The 18,382-nt window shown below is 36.6% G+C and overlaps 1 protein-coding gene across 1 annotated transcript in view; it reads left to right on the top strand.

Moving 5' to 3' along the window:
* Nucleotides 1-18,093, top strand: part of CCDC122 (coiled-coil domain containing 122) — a 30,098-nt gene extending 12,005 nt beyond the window's left edge. The window contains exons 5-7 of the mRNA XM_061133358.1: nucleotides 1,749-2,147; nucleotides 2,895-3,011; nucleotides 17,136-18,093. Coding sequence (XP_060989341.1) covers nucleotides 1,749-2,147; nucleotides 2,895-3,011; nucleotides 17,136-17,285 — 666 coding nt within the window. The 3' untranslated portion in view covers nucleotides 17,286-18,093. The remainder of the gene's footprint in view (nucleotides 1-1,748; nucleotides 2,148-2,894; nucleotides 3,012-17,135) is intronic.
* Nucleotides 18,094-18,382: the final 289 nt, after the last annotated feature.

Genomic DNA, 18,382 nt, shown 5'->3' with positions numbered 1-18,382 from the left:
CAGTTCTTCTGTGTATTCTTGCCACCTCTTAACATCTTCTGCTTCTGTTAGGCCCTTTCCATTTCTGTCCTTTATTGAGCCCATCTTTGCATGAAATGTTCCCTTGGTATCTCTTTTCTTGAAGAGATCTCTAGTCTTTCCCATTCTGTTGTTTTCCTCTATTTCTTTGCATTGATTCCTGAGGAAGGCTTTCTTATCTCTCCTTACTATTCTTTGGAACTCTGCATTCAAATGGGAATATCTTTCCTTTTCTCCTTTGCCTTTTGCTTCTCTTCTTTTCACAGGTATTTGTAAGACCTCCTCAGACAGTCATTTTGCTTTTTTGCATTTCTTTGTCTCAGGGATGGTCTTGATTCCTCTCTCCTGTACAATGTCACGAACCTCCATCCATAGTTCATCAGGCACTCTGCAATAAACACTAGTGTGTTACAGAATTTTTGTGGTCCTGACAATTGGCAACTGATACAAGGCAGAACAGGATGGGCCACAGGAGGGGAGGTGTTGTCTGATTTTTGGACGATGAATTTGAGATGCCCAGTGGTAGCTGAGCATAGGACTTAATAGCCACCTACATTCTGTGAATCATGTTTCTATGTTTCTCAAGATCTAAGTATGTGTAAGATTATCCAAGGAGTATAGATAGAATGAGAGAAGAAAATTATGATGACTGTACCCTGAGGAAAACCTATATTTGAAGGAACCAATGAGACAGAGAAGGAATGCTCAGAGGTATCTGAGGAGAAGCAGAGAAGTGTTGGGTAGGTTTTAAAAAGCAGGTGCTGGTTAGAATTGCCAAATGCCCCAGAGAGGTAAGAGTTACCCATGCTCTGTCATGTCCGACTCTTTGCAACACTGTGGACTGTAGTCCACCAGGCTACTCTATTCATGGGATTTTCCAGACAAGATCCTGGAAGTGGGTTGCCATTTCCCTCTCCAGGAGATCTTCCTGACCCAGTAATCGAACCCACGTTTCCTGAACAGCCTACATTGGCAGACAGATTCTTTACCACTGCACCACATGAGAGGCAAAGATAAATATACCTTCATACTTATCTTACAAGTGAAGAAAGTGAGACTTGAATAGGATAATTAAGTTTGCTATTTGATCATGGGCTTCCCTGGTGGCTCAGAAGGTAAAGAACCTGCCTGAAATGCAGGAGACCTGGGTTTGATCCCTGGGTCAGGAAGATCCCCTGGAGGAGGGCATGGCAACCCACTCCAGTATTCTTGCCTGGAGAATCCCATGGACAGAGGAGCCTGGTGGGCTACAGTCCATGGGGCCACAAAGAGTCAGACATGACTGAATGACTAAGCACAGCATGTATAATTACCCCAACTAGTAAACAGCATTAAGGGCACTAGAACTTAGGTCTTTTGTTCTTTTAACTCAGAGTTCTATCATTTTTATCATAACTTTTTCTTTAGTTTGTACTTCTGATGCCCATAAATATATTGTTAAAATTATTGTAAAGTATTTTTTATATATAAAATGTCAAGAGAAATGATAAAATTTTAATACTGAGAACAATAAAAAATAAGAAATATGTAACCCTGGGCTCCCTCTGATTATAAAATAATTTCATTACTTTATTACATTTCTTCTTCTATTATGCATCAATTTTTGTATATTTGATAAAAAATATTTTTTATGTTAAGTGATTTTTCTACACACACTGTGGATCAAAACAATGGCTTTTTTAATGTTGAATATCATGAATTAATAATAATAATGTTGAAATATCTTACAGAATGAACTTCATGAGCTTCAAACACAAATAGCATCTGTCTCTGCAGAAACTAAAGAAACAGAAAGGCAAATTTATCAGCAAGATGCTGCCATACAGAAAACCAGACTTCACTGTGGAGACCTGGAAAATCAAATCAAATCCTTACACGCAGAAAATGTGAAGCTTAAATCTGACATAGAAACAGCCCAAGAAAATTTTGAGGAACAAATGATAAAATATAATGAATACTATGCCAAGATAAAAGCACATAAAGATAGTTTGAGAGAGGTAGAGAACAAATGGTCATTCATGACTGAACTCAATGAGAAACGAGACCTTGTTAAAAAACTAAAGACAATGAAAGAGGAACTTAAGCTGGATCTCCAAAATCCAGAAGGAAACCTGATGAGACAAGCACAGGTTTGAAATATCACTTAATAAAACATTTCCTAGTATTCCTTTTTTTGTGAGTATTCTTACTCAGTGATAAATTATCGTTAACTTAGTAAAATATCCATGAGTGCTCTAACTGGATTCACAGCTTTTAAAAACTTGTGTAAGTACATGAGTTATATAACAACTATGCCAGAAGTACAAATGCATAAAGGAAACATCCCCAAATCCCTTGTGGGTTGATAAAAATATATAGTCCCACAAAATCAGATGAACAGTTAATTCATTTGTTACAGAAAGTGTGATTCACAAAAATGTTAACTAGCTTCCAGTCTAGTGGATCCAGACCAATTAAAATCTATTTAGTGTGCTTAATGCTGTTACACAAACAATGTGAATTAATAATTGCATCCTAAGCAGCTTTCTCTTAATATTCTTTGAAGATTTTGGGAGATGGAAACTTAAAATATCTATTATTTCTTGCAATAAGTAAGCAAATATCCTATACAACATTGCCAAACAATTGCCGCTATGACTTCTGCTTCCCTTTGTGTCTTATTTTCATTTGGTTTTACTTCTGTATCTTCAAATCTAAGGTTTGCTTGTTTCAATAATGCTTTCTCGTTCCTTATATCTATAGAAGTAACATTCTAATCGTATTAATCAAAATTAAATGTGATGGTTAATCTTAAATTATAGAAACGCTGAAAATCTTGCATTTATCTTGGTGATTCATTGTTTGACATGTATATTTTAAATGTTATAAACATACAGGAAGATATTACAAAACTGAAGGATGAAATTACAAGTGTAGAAGAATCCATCAGTGAACAAACTTGTTTTCTTGAGGAAGAAACAAAGACACATGAAAAATTAAGAAAAGAAATAGAGGTAAGTCTTAAATATCTGGATTTCAATGTTTTATGGAATCATTTTTTAAACTTTTATTAATACTGTAGTCATAATTTGTGTAGTTTACTGTCAGTTCCCAAAACAGTTAGAGAACCGAAAAGAACTGTGAAAAACAGTTGATACATCCAAACTATTTATAGATAAGTGTAGATAACTCCCAAAATATTCAAATACTTGAATGTATTCAAGAAAAGCAAGTACTGAGTCTTATTTCAGTCTGGCCTAGAGTTCTTCCAGGTCTCATTCCATCAGGTGGTGGTGGTGGGTGTCGCTAAGTCACATTCAACTCTTGCAACCCCGTGGACTGTAGTCCACCAGGCTCCTCTGTCCATGGCATTCCCCAGACAAGAATACTGGAATGGGTTGCCGTTTCCTTCTCCACATTCCATCACCTTTGTAACCAACTAATATGGATAGACAGCAGAGGCTATCCAGTCAAAAAGGACCACTCATAGACAGAAATTAAAGACTCTTCAAAGTAAAGACAATGGAAGTGTTGGTATTCTAAAACTCTGACTTCCTATCTGTAATTTTCAATAGTCCAATTAGAAAACAAACTGAATGATAAATTAAAAGTGAGACTAAATTTGAGATGCCACTGGTATACCTTATAGTCATTGTTTAGATGAGTGGAGAAAAAAAAGGGAAAAATGTATGTTGTTAAGGACAAATAATTTTCACCCTTTAAAATTACTTTGGAAAATGAAAAGATGCATATTTTCAACTTGCTTGTGACTAATTTGGCACAATGAAAAAGCACCAGGAAGACGAAAGCCCTCACCTTTACAAAACATTCTCTTTAAGAAACACCATAATTTTATCTTCTATTTTACTAGCAATGTAAATAAATGGGTATTTTTACCCTTTTAGATATCTACATTTATTATATATCTATATATGTGGCATAGAAATAGAAAAAATGATTAATGAAGCAGAAAAAAGGAATCCAGAAATAATCCATCATAAATGGAATAAACAGTTAGTCATGTGAAAAAATTACAATTTTGCAGTAAAATTAGATTCCTACCTCTGAACACATACATACATAGACTTCCACAAGGATTAAAGATAATATAGGAGACAAACTTACTTTGTATTTGCATTACAGAAGTATTTATTTTAAAAGACACAGACATATATCCAAACTGCATGATTAAATACTACTTTGGCTATATCATAAATTTCTAGATTATTGAGATGCAGCATAACAATAAAGAAGAGTAGACTCCTTTTGAGAGGGTGTATTTGTAACATACATAAGTGACTAAGCAATAAGAAAATTTTGAACAAGCCATAGAACCTTGGGAATATGGTTTGAAAAGTCTTACCATTTAAAACATAAATATATATTAAAAAAGATAAAATCCAATGGAAATGATGACCAACCTCATTAACAGTAAGGGATTGATAAATCAGACCACAATAAGGCCCAAAATTTGGCCTGTCAATTATCAATATTACAATTTGTGAGATGTAGACCACCTGAATTCTAAAATACTATTGGTATGAGTATAAACTGGTAAAAGCTTTTGGAAAGAAATTTGAGATTCTTAATAATTTTTATTAAAGTGTAGCTGTCATAAGAGTAGGTACATTATTTGTAAGGCTTTAGCTTGTTTAATTCTGACAATTTATATATATACCTGTGTTACCATGACCTTGAACAAGATATAAAACTTTTGCATCATGTCTAGAAAGTTCTCTTCTCCCTTTTTCTCAGGCTACCATGATTCTGATTTTTAAAACAGCTTTATTGAGATATAATTCACATAACATACAATTCATTCATTTAAAATGCATAGTTAAATGGTTTTTAACATGAATACAGGTATTGAACCCACGTCTCATGCGTCTCCTGCTTGCAGGCGGACTCTTTACCACCACCTGCATTGCAGGCGGACTCAGAGCCACCAAGGAAGCCCTTGTAACCATTACCATAGTCAATTTTTAAAATTTTCATCACCTCAAAAGAAACCTGATACCCTTTAGCTAAGCCCTTTCCATCTGTCTATTGTGCTGTGTGTACTAAGTCACTTCAGTCGTGTCCGACTCTGTGCAACCCCATAGACAGCAGCCTACCAGGCTCCTCCGTCCTTGGGATTCTCCAGGCAAGAACACTGGAGTGGGTTGCCATTGCCTTCTCCACTGTCTGTTGTATTTATCTGTATTTTTGCTCCACCGTATTCTTTCTTCCTCCCTGATGTTCTAAGATTTCCTCTTTTATTGTTTTATTTCTCTTTTAAGCTTCTAAATTCATTCTTTTAGGAGAGGTCAGCTGGTGGCAGTCTTTGGGGTTTTTTGTTTTTTTTTTTTTTCCATCTGAAAATGTCTTCATTTCCCTTTCATCTCTGAAAGGTGTTTTTACTGGATATAGATTTCTGGGTTAACTGTTCTTTTCCGTTGAAAAATGCCGTGCCACTTCTTCCTGGTCTCCATAATTTCTAATGGGAAATTCACTGTCATTGAATTGAATTGTTTTCCTCTCAGACATTTGTTTCTTCCTGCTTTCAAGCTTTGCTGTCTTTGAGTGAAGTTGCTCAGTCGTGTCTGACTCTTTGCAACCCCATGAACTGTAACTACCAGGCTTCTCCGTCCATGGGATTTTCCAGGCAAGAGTACTGGAGTGGGTTTTTTCTGGAATTAATTTCTTAACTTCTCAGTTCTGTAGGCTTATGTCTTTTGCTAAATTTTGGAAATTTTCCATTCTAATTTATTGAAACTTTTGCAGGTCTGCCCTCTTTCTCCTATTCTTCCAGAACTCTCATGGAAGAAATTATAGGTCTTTTTTTGAGAGTCCCACGGGTCCCTGAGGCTCTCTTCATTTCTTTTTTTTTAGTCTTTTGTCTCTCAGTTGGTCACACTGCATACTCCTTAGTGTTCTATCTTACATTCACTGATTCTGTCCTTTAGCCCCTCCATTCTGCTATTGAACCATCCCACTAAATTTTTTATTTCAGTTTTTGTGTCTTTTCCATTTGGTTTTTTGTATCTTTTATTCCTTTTCTGAGACTTTTAATATTTTTATTTGTTTCAGGCACATCCCTTAATTACTCATCAAAAATTTTTATGATGATGGCTTTAAAATGCCTGCCACATGATTCTAACCTCTGCATTTTCTTGGTGTTGGCACATGTTGATTGTTATTTCTTATTTAGTTTGAGAGCTTCCTGGTTCTTGCTTTGGTGAGTGATTTTCTGTTGAAATATGGACATGTTGGGTTTTATGTTGTAAGACTCTGCATCATTGTTACTTCCACGTAGTAGTGAAAGTTCAGAGACTCCATAGTCACTTGTGGAGGGAATAAGGGCTTCCTGTTACTGCTGGTCAGAAGTGGGAGTGCTGGCTGACCGCTAGGCTTCTGCTGATAAGCCCCTGGCTGGGCGGGGCAGGAGCACCTCATTACTGCTCCCACATAGATTCGGCCTTGCTACTACTGAGTGATGGTAAAAAACCTCCACTCTCCACTAGGCCTCCTCTGACACTCTCCCAGTGGGAAAGGGGAGAGTGCCTTGTTAGCCACTAGATGGAGAAGTCTAGCCTCCCCAGAGGGGCTCCCCTCACACCAGAGGATGTAGTGTGTTACTTTCCAGAGGGAATGAAGAGTCCTGTCTCCCCACTCAGCCTTCTCTGACACCAGCCCAGCTGGAGGACCTGGGTCCTGCTATAGCCCAGCAATGGTGAAAGTTTAGGCTTTCCACTCAGCGTTTGCTGCTGTGGGTGGTGGTAGAGCCATTGTTGTTTTCCTGTGGTGTTTGACTTCAGTAGAGTAGCTACTACCTCAACATTTTCAGTCTTAAGGCTGCCCTTTTCCTGGTCCTCTGATTAGAGAGCAGGCTTTTCATGGAGTTTTTTTGTTTTGTTTTGTTGTTGTCTGCATTTGTTGGCATTTCGAGCTTTCTTTCTTCCTTCCTCATATCTGTGATATATGAGGCCAAGTGAAAACCCAGGGAGCTATTACCAAGTCGTTCCTTGAATCCTAAGGCCTCCAGTCAGTTTGCTTTCTGCTCTCTACCTTTCAGAACTTCTTATGTTAATATTATATCCATTGTCCAGGGTTTTTAGTTGTACTTAGCATGAGGAGTAGTTATATGAAATACATATACTTTATTTTGACAGAAGCAGAAGTGTACATGGGTATATTTAGTGGTAAAGGGTGATGTAAGTGACTACTAATGTTAGATTTAGAGGGAATGTCACTGAGCTTGATATTCAGTTTTTAATGTTTTCATCATTATACTTCTTATCCTGAAATTCAATAAACTCTTTTTAAGCATTCATAATACGGTTACTAAAGTTTCTTTTAGACTTTTTAATCTTAGTTTTATTAACTCTAATGTATCAAAAATAGTCCTCAATTCTATTACTATTTTATGGGTAAAAAATGAAATGAAAAAATGAAAATCTAAGAAATTAGAGATTATCTATAATAAAGCATAACATTGAAGGACAAAGGCCACAGCATTGCCTTGAGAACACTGCATTTTTTTTCCCCAACAATTTCTCTTATTGCTTGATGAGAATTTATCATTGATACAAGTAACTTCTTTCTCAAAACAGCCAGTCTTTTGAGAGGATAAATTTAAACAGATTTTTATTACTTATTTCTTTTTCAAGTATTTTTTTTTTTCCTTCCCCTTCTGGATGTATTCAGCTGTGGCCTTGGTGCAGTTCTTGATCATCTTTTACCTAGGTTATAGCATTCTTTTATTCTAATGTTTAACTCTTTCAAACATTTTGTGCTTTGCATGTTTAATCTTCATATTAACGCTACTGTTTACATTTTGGATTAAGAAAAAATGAAAATGGTTTTTGGATTTTACATTTTTTTTTTAATAAAATAAATGTGTTTGGTTGTTTTAGGCCATGTCTGAGTGAAAGAAGTACTTGAAATACTTACCCCCAAATGCCTTTTTTCCCCTGTCTACTCTCTGTCTTTATATATACATTGTAGAAGAAAGGAGCTAAAGATAAGAGAAAGGAAAACAAAGATAAGTTATGAGTCACTGACAAAAAAATTGGGACGCAAAATACAAAGCATACAAACACAAAGCTTCAAATACAAAACATTAAGCAACGATCAGTAATTTTTAGTTCAAGGTTTAAAACTTGTTATTTGCCAAATCTAAGCATTTTCAGGAAGGGGAAACTAGAGCATTTAAGAAGTTTTTAGCAAATGATGAGTGCTGCAAGTAACATTTGTGATAATAGGTTTTGGAGGAAGCACAAGCTGGAATCAAGATTGCCAGGAGAAATATCAATAACCTCAGATATGCAGATAACACCACCCTTATGGCAGAAAGTGAAGAGGAGCTAAAAACCCTCTTGATGAAAGTGAAAGAGGAGAGTGAAAAAGTTGGCTTAAAGCTCAACATTCAGAAAACTAAGATCACGGCATCTGGTCCCATCACTTCATGGGAAATAGATGAGGAAACAGCAGAAACAGTGTCAGACTTTATTTTTCTGGGCTCCAAAATCACTGCAGATGGTGATTGCAGCCATGAAATTAAAAGACGCTTACTCCTTGGAAGGAAAGTTATGACCAACCTAGACAACATATTAAAAAGCAGAGACATTACTTTGCCAACAAAGGTCCGTCTAGGCAAGGCTATGGTTTTCCATGTATGGATGTGAGAGTTGGACTGTGAAGAAAGCTGAGCAGCAAAGAATTGATGCTTTTGAACTGTGGTGTTGGAGAAGACTCTTGAGAGTCCCTTGGACTGCAAGGAGATCCAACCAGTCCATCCTAAAGGAGATCAGTCCTGGGTGTTCACTGGAAGGACTGATGCTAAAGCTGAAACTCCAATACTTTGGCCACCTGATGAGAAGAGCTGACTCATTTGAAAAGACCCTGATGCTGGGAAAGATTGTGGGCAGGAGGAAAAGGGGACGACAGAGGATGAGATGGTTGGATGGCATCACCGACTCAATGGACATGGGTTTGGGTGGACTCCGGGAGTTGGTGATGGACAGGGAGGCCTGGCGTGCTGCGGTTCATGGGGTTGCAAAGAGTCGGACACAGCTGAGTGACTGAACTGAACTGAACTGAAAGCATCTTAAGATTCATTGCTGGTTACTCTTGCCTAAATTTTGTTCAATTTTGGCTCCAAATTTAAAGGACAGGAAAAATTTAAGAGTGCTTTCGGAGCTACTAGGGAGCAGGAACAAAACACATTTAACTTGTTACAGTACAGCTTACAGCTTACACAATTAACTAATCCATTGAATTATTGAGGTCAGCCACAGAAATGACCACACAACTAGAAAGCCTGTCCTAGGTGAAAAACCCAAAGAAACAAAGGTAGAAAGGTAAACCAAAGGCAAGGTAAGAATGATTCAGATAGCTAGATAACATGGTAACAAAAATACGAGGAGAAATGTTCAGTATTATTAAATCTGTTGTTATTTATTGATTGCCTGGTATTTTTCAAGCACTTTTTATAAGCTATCCCATTTAAATTCTCATAGTGACATATTTTATAGAATTTCAGAAAATTTAAATAACTTGTGTAATTTTATATAGCTAGTGAAAGAGACAGGATAGAATATGAGTCTATGTCTTTTGGACTTTTCTCCCAATATTTTCACCTTCTGAGCAACCAGGAAAGCCATGAAAGTCTCTCAGTTGTGTCCAACTCTTTGTGACCCCATGGACTGTAGCCCGCCAGGTTTCTCTGTACATGAGATTTCCCAGGCAAGAATACTGGAGTGGGCTGCCAGTCCCTTCTCGAGGGAATCTTCCCAACCCAGGGTTTGAACCTGGGTCTCCTGCATTGCAGGCAGATTCTTCACATCTGAGCCACCAGGAAAGTGCAACCTTTTCTAAAAATGTCTACTGTCTAAATTTTCTAAAAATTTCTAAAAATTATCTAAAATTTTTCTACTGTCTCCATGGTTTTACCTTTTCCAGACTGTCATATAGTTTGAATCATATACTTTGTGGCCTTTTCAGATTGGCTTTAATTGCACTTAAGTTTCCTTGTGTCATTTCATGGCTTGATAGCTCATTTTTTTCCTTTATTTATTTATCTTTTTATTGCTAAATAATACTCCATTGTCTGGATATCAGTTCAGTTCAATTCAGTCGCTCAGTCGTGTCCCACTCTTTGCGACCCCATGGACTGCAGCATGCTTCCCTGTCCATCACCAACTCCCAGAGCTTGCTCAAACTCATGTCCATTGAGTCGGTGATGCCATCCAACCATCTCAGCCTCTGTCATCCCCTTCTCCTCCTGCCTTCAGTCTTTCCCAGCATTAGGGTCTTTTCCAATTTGTTAGTTCTTCCCATCAGGTGGCCAAAGTATTGGAGTTTCAGCTTCAGCATCAGTCCTTCCAATGAATATTCAGGACTGATTTCTTTTAGGATGGACTGGTTTGATCTCCTTGCAGTCCAAGGGACTCTCAGGAGTCTTATCCAGTACCACAGTTTAAAAGCATCAGTTCTTCAGTGCTCAGCTTTCTTTAGGGTCCAACTCTTACATCCATACATGACTACTGGAAAAACCATAACTTTGACTAGATGGACCTTAGTTGGCAAAGCAATGTCTCTGCTTTTTAATATGCTATCTAGGTTGTTCATAGCTTTTCTTCCAAGGAGCAAGCGTCTTTTGATTTCATGGCTGCAGTCACCATCTGCAGTGATTTTGGAGCCCAAATAAAGTCTGTCACTGTTTCTATTGTTTCCCCATCTATTTGCCATGAAGTGATGGGGCCAGATGCCAAGATCTTAGTTTTCTGAATGTTGAGTTTTAAGCCAACTTTTTCACTCTCCTCTTTCACTTTCATCAAGAGGCTCTATAGTTACCCTTTACTTTCTGCCATAAGGGTGGTGTCATCTGTGTATCTGAGGTTATTGATATTTCTCCTGGCAGTCTTGATTCCAGGTTGTGCTTCATCCAGTCTGGCATTTATCATGATGTACTCTGCATATAAGTTAAATAAGCACGGTGACAATATACAGCCTTGACATACTCCTTTCCCAATTTGGAACCAGCCTGTCTGGATATACAATAGTTTATTTTTCACCTACTGAAGGGCATCTTGGTTGCTTCCAAGCTTGAGAAATTATGAATAAAGCTGCTATAAACATCTGTTTTTGTGTAAACATCAGTTTTCAACTCACTTGAATTGAATTGGTTTAATCAATCACTCATATCCGGCTCTTTGTGACCCTATGGATTGTACTGCTAGGCTCATCTGTCCATGGGATTTTCCAGGCAAGAATACTGTAATGGGTTGCCATTTCCTTCTCCAGAGGAACTTCCTGACCCAGGGATCAAACTGGTCTCCTGTATTGCAGGCAGTCTCCTACATTGCAGGCAGATTCTTTACCACTGAGCCACCAGGGAAGCACTTTGGGTAAATGCCAAAGATTATGATTGCTGGATCATGTGGTAGAGTATGGTTAGTTTTGTAAGAAATTGCCAAATTGTCTTCCAAAGTGGCTGGACCATTTTGCATTCCTGCTATCAATGAATGAGAGAGTTCCCATTGCTGCACATCCTCACTAGCATTTGGTATTGTCGGTGTTCCAGATTTTGGCCTTTCTGATAGATGTGTAGTGATATCTTGTTGTTTTGATTTTCATTTCCCTGGTGACATTTCATGTTGGGCATATTTTCATATACTTATTTACCATGTGTTTGTCTTCTTTGATATGGTGTTTGTTCAGGTTTCTGGCCTATTTTTTAATCTGGTTATTTTTTTCTTGTTGTGTTTTAAGAATTTGTTGTGTATTTTGAATAGCAGTTATCAGATGTGTCTTTTGGAAATATTTCCTCCCAGTCTGTGTCTTGTTTTATTCTCTTGACAGTATCTTTTATAGAGCAGAGGCTTAATGAGGTCCAGCTTATCAATTACTTCTTTCATGAATTGTGCCTTCAGTGTTGTATGTAAAAAGACATCACCAAACCCAAGGTCATTTAGGTTTCTCCTGTGCTATCTCCTAGGAGTTCTATGGTTTTGCATTCTATATTTAGGCCTGTGATCCACTCTGAAGACAGAAAATAAGTAGGAAATAAAAAAGGCAAAAGAGACTAATAGAACACAGATATTGAAATGGTAGACTTAAACCCAAGCATACCATTAGTTATACCAAATGTAAATGGACTAAACAATCCAATTAAAAGGGAAAAATTTTCAGATTGGATTGAAAAAACAGTTTGGGAACATAACTTTTTCACAAGAGATACATTTTGAATATAGACACATGATTTGAAAGATGGAAAAAGATAAACTGTGAAGACATCAATCTTAAGAAAGCTGGTCATGACTATATTAATATCAAGTAGATTCTAAGGTATGTACTACCCCCAAAGTTGAAAAGAGCCAGTCAATTTGTCAGAAATGAATAATAATAATGAATGTAAATTTACCTAATCACAGTGCTTCAAAATACAGAAGTAGAAACGGACAAAAATTAAAAAGAAAAAGACACAAATCTACAGTCATACTAGAGAGCTTAACTTTTTTGAGTAATTGATAGAACAATATAGAAAATCAATAAGCAAGCATATAGAAAATTTGAACAACTAATCTACCAACTAAACTTAATTACCACTTATAAAATACTCTACCTAGCAACTATTGAGTATACTTGTTTTCAAATGTACATGAAATTTTCAACCAAGATAGACAGTATACTGGATGATAAATTTCAAAGAATTTTGTATTCTTTAATCACAGCAGAATTCAGTTAGAAGTCAGTAACAGTAGCAAAGCTAGAAAATATGTCAACATTTTGAAATTAAGCATCACCATTATAAATAATCCGGGAGTCAAAGAAGAAATCACAAGAATTATTAGAAAATATTTGAAATTGAATGATAATGAAAACAGCATGTAAATATTGTGAGGTACAATTAAAGCAGTATTTAGAGGAAAACCTACAGTTTTAAATGTGTATATTAGAGAGGAAAAAGGTTTAGAAACAATTATCTAAGTTTCTATCTTGGGGACTAGAAAAATAAGCCAATAGCAAATAGGGAGAAATGACATAATAAATAGTAAAATTGAAAGAAATAGAAAATGGAAAAACAGAAAAATTGACAAAGCCAAAAGTTGAAAAGACTGATAAAATTGATAAAGTGTAACAATACTGATCAGAAAAAGGAGGATAGTGGGGATACTACTTTAGGTCCTATAGACTTAAAAGGGTGATAAAAGCCTCTTTTAAACAACTTCATGTCAATAAATTTGACAACTTAGATAAGATGGGCAAATTCCTTGAAAAATACACATATCATCATTAACACAGGAAGAAATTACTTTTATGTTTAGCTCTATGATCCATTTCAAATTAGGCTATATAAATGGTATGAATTAGAAATCAATGAAATTGAACTGATAATTAAAACCCTTCCCATAAGGAAAGCTTCAGATTGACATAACCTCACTGGTAAATTCTATCACATATTTAAGGAAGAAATAATATCTAGATTGTACAAATTCTTTCAGAAAATTGAGGCGGGAACTCTTCCAAGCTTATTTTGGGAGGCCAGCCTAACCCTGACACACAAGATGAACAGGAACATTATCAGAAAAGTAATTCCAAACTAGTGTTCCTCAAGAACATATATGCAAAATATTTTCAATTGACTATAGCTGGTATATATAAAAAAGTTAATACCTCATGACCAAGCAAAGTTTATCTCAGGAATCAAAGTCCGTTCAACTTTCAAAACAAAGTGTTGTTTTGTTTTGAAGTGAAGTGAAGGAGCTAATCATGAAAGTCTGAGGAATAGTTTTTCAGGCAAAGGAAAAAACAGGTGCAGAGGTCTTAAGATGAGAACATACCTGGACTCAGATTCTAGAAGTGAAGTATGTCTAGAACGAAGGGAATGAAGAGGCGGTTCTTGTTACCTCTATATTCTGTGGGCACCACCCCTGCTTCATTATTCTCATTTCTGCCGCAGGGTGAAAGTGAAGTGAAAGTGAAGTCTCTCAGTCGTGTCCGACTCTTTGCGACCCCATGGACTGTAGCCTACCAGGCTTCTCTGTCCATCGGATTTTCCTGGCAAGAGTACTGAAGTGGGTTGCCATTTCCTTCTCCAGGAGATTTTCCTGACCCAGGGGTTGAACCCGTGTCTCCCGCATTGTAGGCAGACACTTTACTGTCTGAGACACCAGGGAAGTCATTATTATTCTCATTTCCGCCACAGGGGTAACAATAACTAGATAAGAATAGAAATGTATCCATTTCCTAGAGGCAAAAGAAAGCTATATTTTCTACAGAACCACTACATCCTTAGGTGTATAATGGTATTCAGGTTTAAGTATTGACACTTACCAAAGTCAGAATAGAGGCTGGTCTCCAAGAAGGCTCCCAATGTGCCCTTCACCTTTACGAAGTCACTTCTTGGCCACAACTGCCTTTTAGCCTCTGAGCTTGGAAACTTGACCTTTTAAGTATCCCAGGATTGGGTAGATACAGAGAAGTGTTAGTAGAGTTCACAAATCGCAACTATATAAAACTCAAATGCCAGTTTATTAATTTACAAGAATGCACAAAACTCTCAAGGAAATCAGAAAATTTGTATCGGTCATTAGTGCTTATTCTCCTTGTAAGGAAACTACACTGGAAGCCAGATTATCACAAAGCTGGTTACTGAGCATGGAAATCAAGTCCATCACTTGACTCTGAGTGTTCTTGACCTCTGGCTCTGGACACTCAAGGAGCCAATCTCCATAACAGTGTCATTCTTATCAGAGAGTCACTGAGTGGGAACTATCTTCACTTGCCTATTTTTATGCTGTGTTCTTCACATAATCCCTTCTGATGGATTATTCTTTCTTTAGTTTATATTAATACCTTCTGTGATATCTAGCCAAGGCTGGTAATCTACAGTCCTACTAAGGGGACTGTGCACATCTCTACTCTGATCCATGGTGGTTTTATCCAAGGAGTTTCACAGCTTCACTCCTGAAGAATAATTTTAGAAGCTGGCTAGTATGATTTATGGATTAACCAAAATTTTGTTATAGTTATTTGATTCTATTAATATATTTTATGAACATGAATATAAGCATATTTTGTGACTATTCTTCTTATTAATGTAGTCTATTGGATATATCAATGGATGCATTTATTACATATTAATATATATTATAAACAGTGATACACATTATATACATAGATATAACTTGATGCCATGTGCTAGTTGCTCAGTCACGTCTGACTCTTTGTGGACCCATGAACTGTGACCCACCATGCTCCTCTGCCCATAGAATTTTCCAGGCAAGAATATTGGAGTGAGGTGCCATTTCCTACTCCAGGAGATCTTCCCAACCCAGGGAATCAAACTCTCATCCCTTAAGTCTCCTGCATTGGCAGGCAGATTCTTTACTGCTAGCACCACCTGGGAAGCCCAACTTGATATATATCCCTTTGAATATATTTGATATATTAAAATCTTCTTTTGAATATAGTTTCATTGCCTAATATGATAATGTTTCTGTTTACTAATTTATTTATCATTCTTTTAAAGTCAGTTTCTGTTTTGCCAACATATCAGGAGGCCTAGTTCACCAGTTTGAATGAACTATCTGAATTTGCAGAATTAAAAAAACTGAAAACTTAAAAAGATATATAAAGCTTTTAGTTATTTATGTGAAGTCTTAATGAGTTGATGAGTTTTTATATCAGTATTTTGGAATGCCTAGAGTGTCTCTGTCCCAGTTCCCCTGATGCTCTGCAGAACTGTGTTTCCATATAATTGATTTCTTTTGTAATCCCATGTATTGTATTTTATACATTTAAAAACATTCTAAGGAGTCCGTGGTCCTTGCTATCCTATCAAAATGAGCCATGGCATAATAAAGGTAAAGAAGCTCTGAACTCACTAAGGGAAGAGCTCTGAGAGAGAGAGGGGCACTCCCCTGAGGGTCCCGGGAAGAAGGGTCCCAGTAGAAAGGAAAGCTGAGTTACAGAGAGAAGGGGAAACAGCTTGGGGCAGAGTCTTAAGGCCCCAGAAACCCAGAGTCTTGTCCCCCTACGGCCATCTTAAGCTATAAGCTTATTTGCAAATTGGTTACTCTGATAAATGTGGCGTGGTGTTTTGACAACTTGATTCTTTTTTGTATTGACCTAGAATCACCTTCCTAATTGACTAGAGCTCTCTCTTAAACAGATATGAGAATGAAGAGGTAACTTTCACAATCCCATTATTCTTTTAATATTATTCTATCAGTTCATTTAAAAAGGACATTTTACCACAACACCACTGTCACACTCAAAAGAAGTACCATGTCATACCCACTAAGAGGGCTCTGATTATGACCAGAAAGGCAGATAGTATAAAGTACTTTCAGTATGTGCAGAATTGGAACCCTCCTCCATGCTAGGGAGAACATAAACTAGTACAACCAGAGTAGAAAACAGCATGGCAATTCCTCCAAATAGAATTATTAAATGATCCAACAGTTCTACTCCAGGGCATATGCCCCCCAAAATTGAAAACCGTCTCTCAGAGGTATATTCATACATCCACATTCATCCACATTCATCGCAGCACAATAGCCAGAAAGAGGAACAATCCAAATGTCCTTAGATGGATGAACAGATAAACAAAATGTGGTTAATTGTGTTGTACTGTGTCATGCATAAATACTGACCTACTGGCAGGAAAATGGCCTACATTATTTCCCAGATCTTTTAGATCAGTTGGGTCTATGTTTCAGTGAACCGCTTGATACAGAAAAAAAAAAATTTCTCTTAACTGGAAACTACTTTGATAAGTAGAAGGCCTTCCATCACAAATGCTTGCCTTGGGTTCAAATCCCAAACACCATCATTTCCCAGCTGTGAAACCTTGAATGTGTGACTTAAACTCTTTGATCTTCAGTTTATACAACAATGGGAATAATAATCTTTACATCATAAGGAGTTACGAGGATTTAATTATATGTAAAAAGCTCTCATCACAGTATCTAACATGTAGTAAGCATTGAGTAAATAGTTATAATTACTGTTTATTTTTATAGTCATTATTATTTATTAAGTAATTTTTAATTGAGTGCTTTCTTATTTAGAGTGATCAAAATATCCTTTATGGCTCTTTACTGCTTTTCTTTCTCAAGCCCTGTTGATATGTGCTCTTCTTCTAATAGGTACAACATAAAAGATACAGTGCAATTCTCAAGCGTTTGCACTGTCAGGTAAACAAGCTTCACTCAGACAGAAGACAGTGGCAATGGAGCATCCAACAGCTGGAGAAAACCGCCGCTGAACTGAGACGACGCGTTGGAATGAGAGACTAGCGTGGCTATAGCGTGTCGTAGAGCACACACTATGCCAGAAAAATTATGGGACAGAAGGGTGAGAAAACCCTTTGTGTCTTAACAGCAGCATCCACCATCAAGGGGTTGTCTTAATGACAGATATATTTTCTCCTTTTTTGAGTCAGTCATCTTTTTGTTAAAGTTCCTTCCAACTCTATAATTGATAGCAATAGAGAGACAGTAGGAAGGCTCACAGAATAGTGAAAGACTCTGTATAATTATTTTGATTGTATAAGATATCCTGAACTCATCAATGCCTATTTATAAATATGTTGCCTTCACTATTATATGAAGCTAACATTTAGAAGAAAAGAAGCACTTGAATTTTCAATGGTTTGAATTTGTAAGATATTTTAAATGGTTGTCTGTTTCAGACAACCTGCTTTTTTACCTTGGCTTCAAAGAAGTCCATAAATATTGACATTTATTATAATGTTGTTATGTATTCAAGGCTTTCGATATTTACTTAGTTTTCTCTTTTATCCAGAAGGTAACAATCATTTTTTCTTTGCTGTTGGATAAATGTATTTTAGAGCTTTGCAATGTATACAATCTTGTGTTCACTTTTCTGTCTATACATTCTTACTATTTTATAACTAAAGTTAGAGCATCATATAAGACAAACATACCAGCTCTTGAAAAATGAATGTTAGCCAGTGTAGACTAGCATGTGTTTTTTCTCATTGAAAGTAATATACTATGTCCACAGCAACAAATCAATACTTAATTTGTCATTTTTAGAGTAAAAGTGTTCCTTCTTGTGGCTCCATTGAATCAAATTTTTAGAAGCAGAAATAAATTATTAATTATTTAAGACACAGTTTTAAAATATTCATTTTTAGGATTTAATGAGTTCAAAGCAATAACATCAAAAAAGTATCTCAGGTCCATTTTGTCCTCATCTATGTATGTGCAAAGACTCAGCTGGATTATAGCTGATTTAAAACCTGATATTAATGATCTTATTATGCCTAATAATTGTAGTCCTATTAGGAATTTGCATGGCTAATCACTAACACTTCAAGTGGCTTATGCTGTAACACAGCCAGCTTTGGTCCATGACTCTAGAGCTAAGC

This window comes from Dama dama, chromosome 30 (genome assembly GCF_033118175.1).
Source record: "Dama dama isolate Ldn47 chromosome 30, ASM3311817v1, whole genome shotgun sequence".
NCBI classification, from domain to species: Eukaryota; Metazoa; Chordata; class Mammalia; order Artiodactyla; family Cervidae; genus Dama; species Dama dama.
The sequence above is the reverse complement of the archived record's forward strand: the minus strand, read 5'-3'. Positions and strand labels throughout refer to the sequence as shown.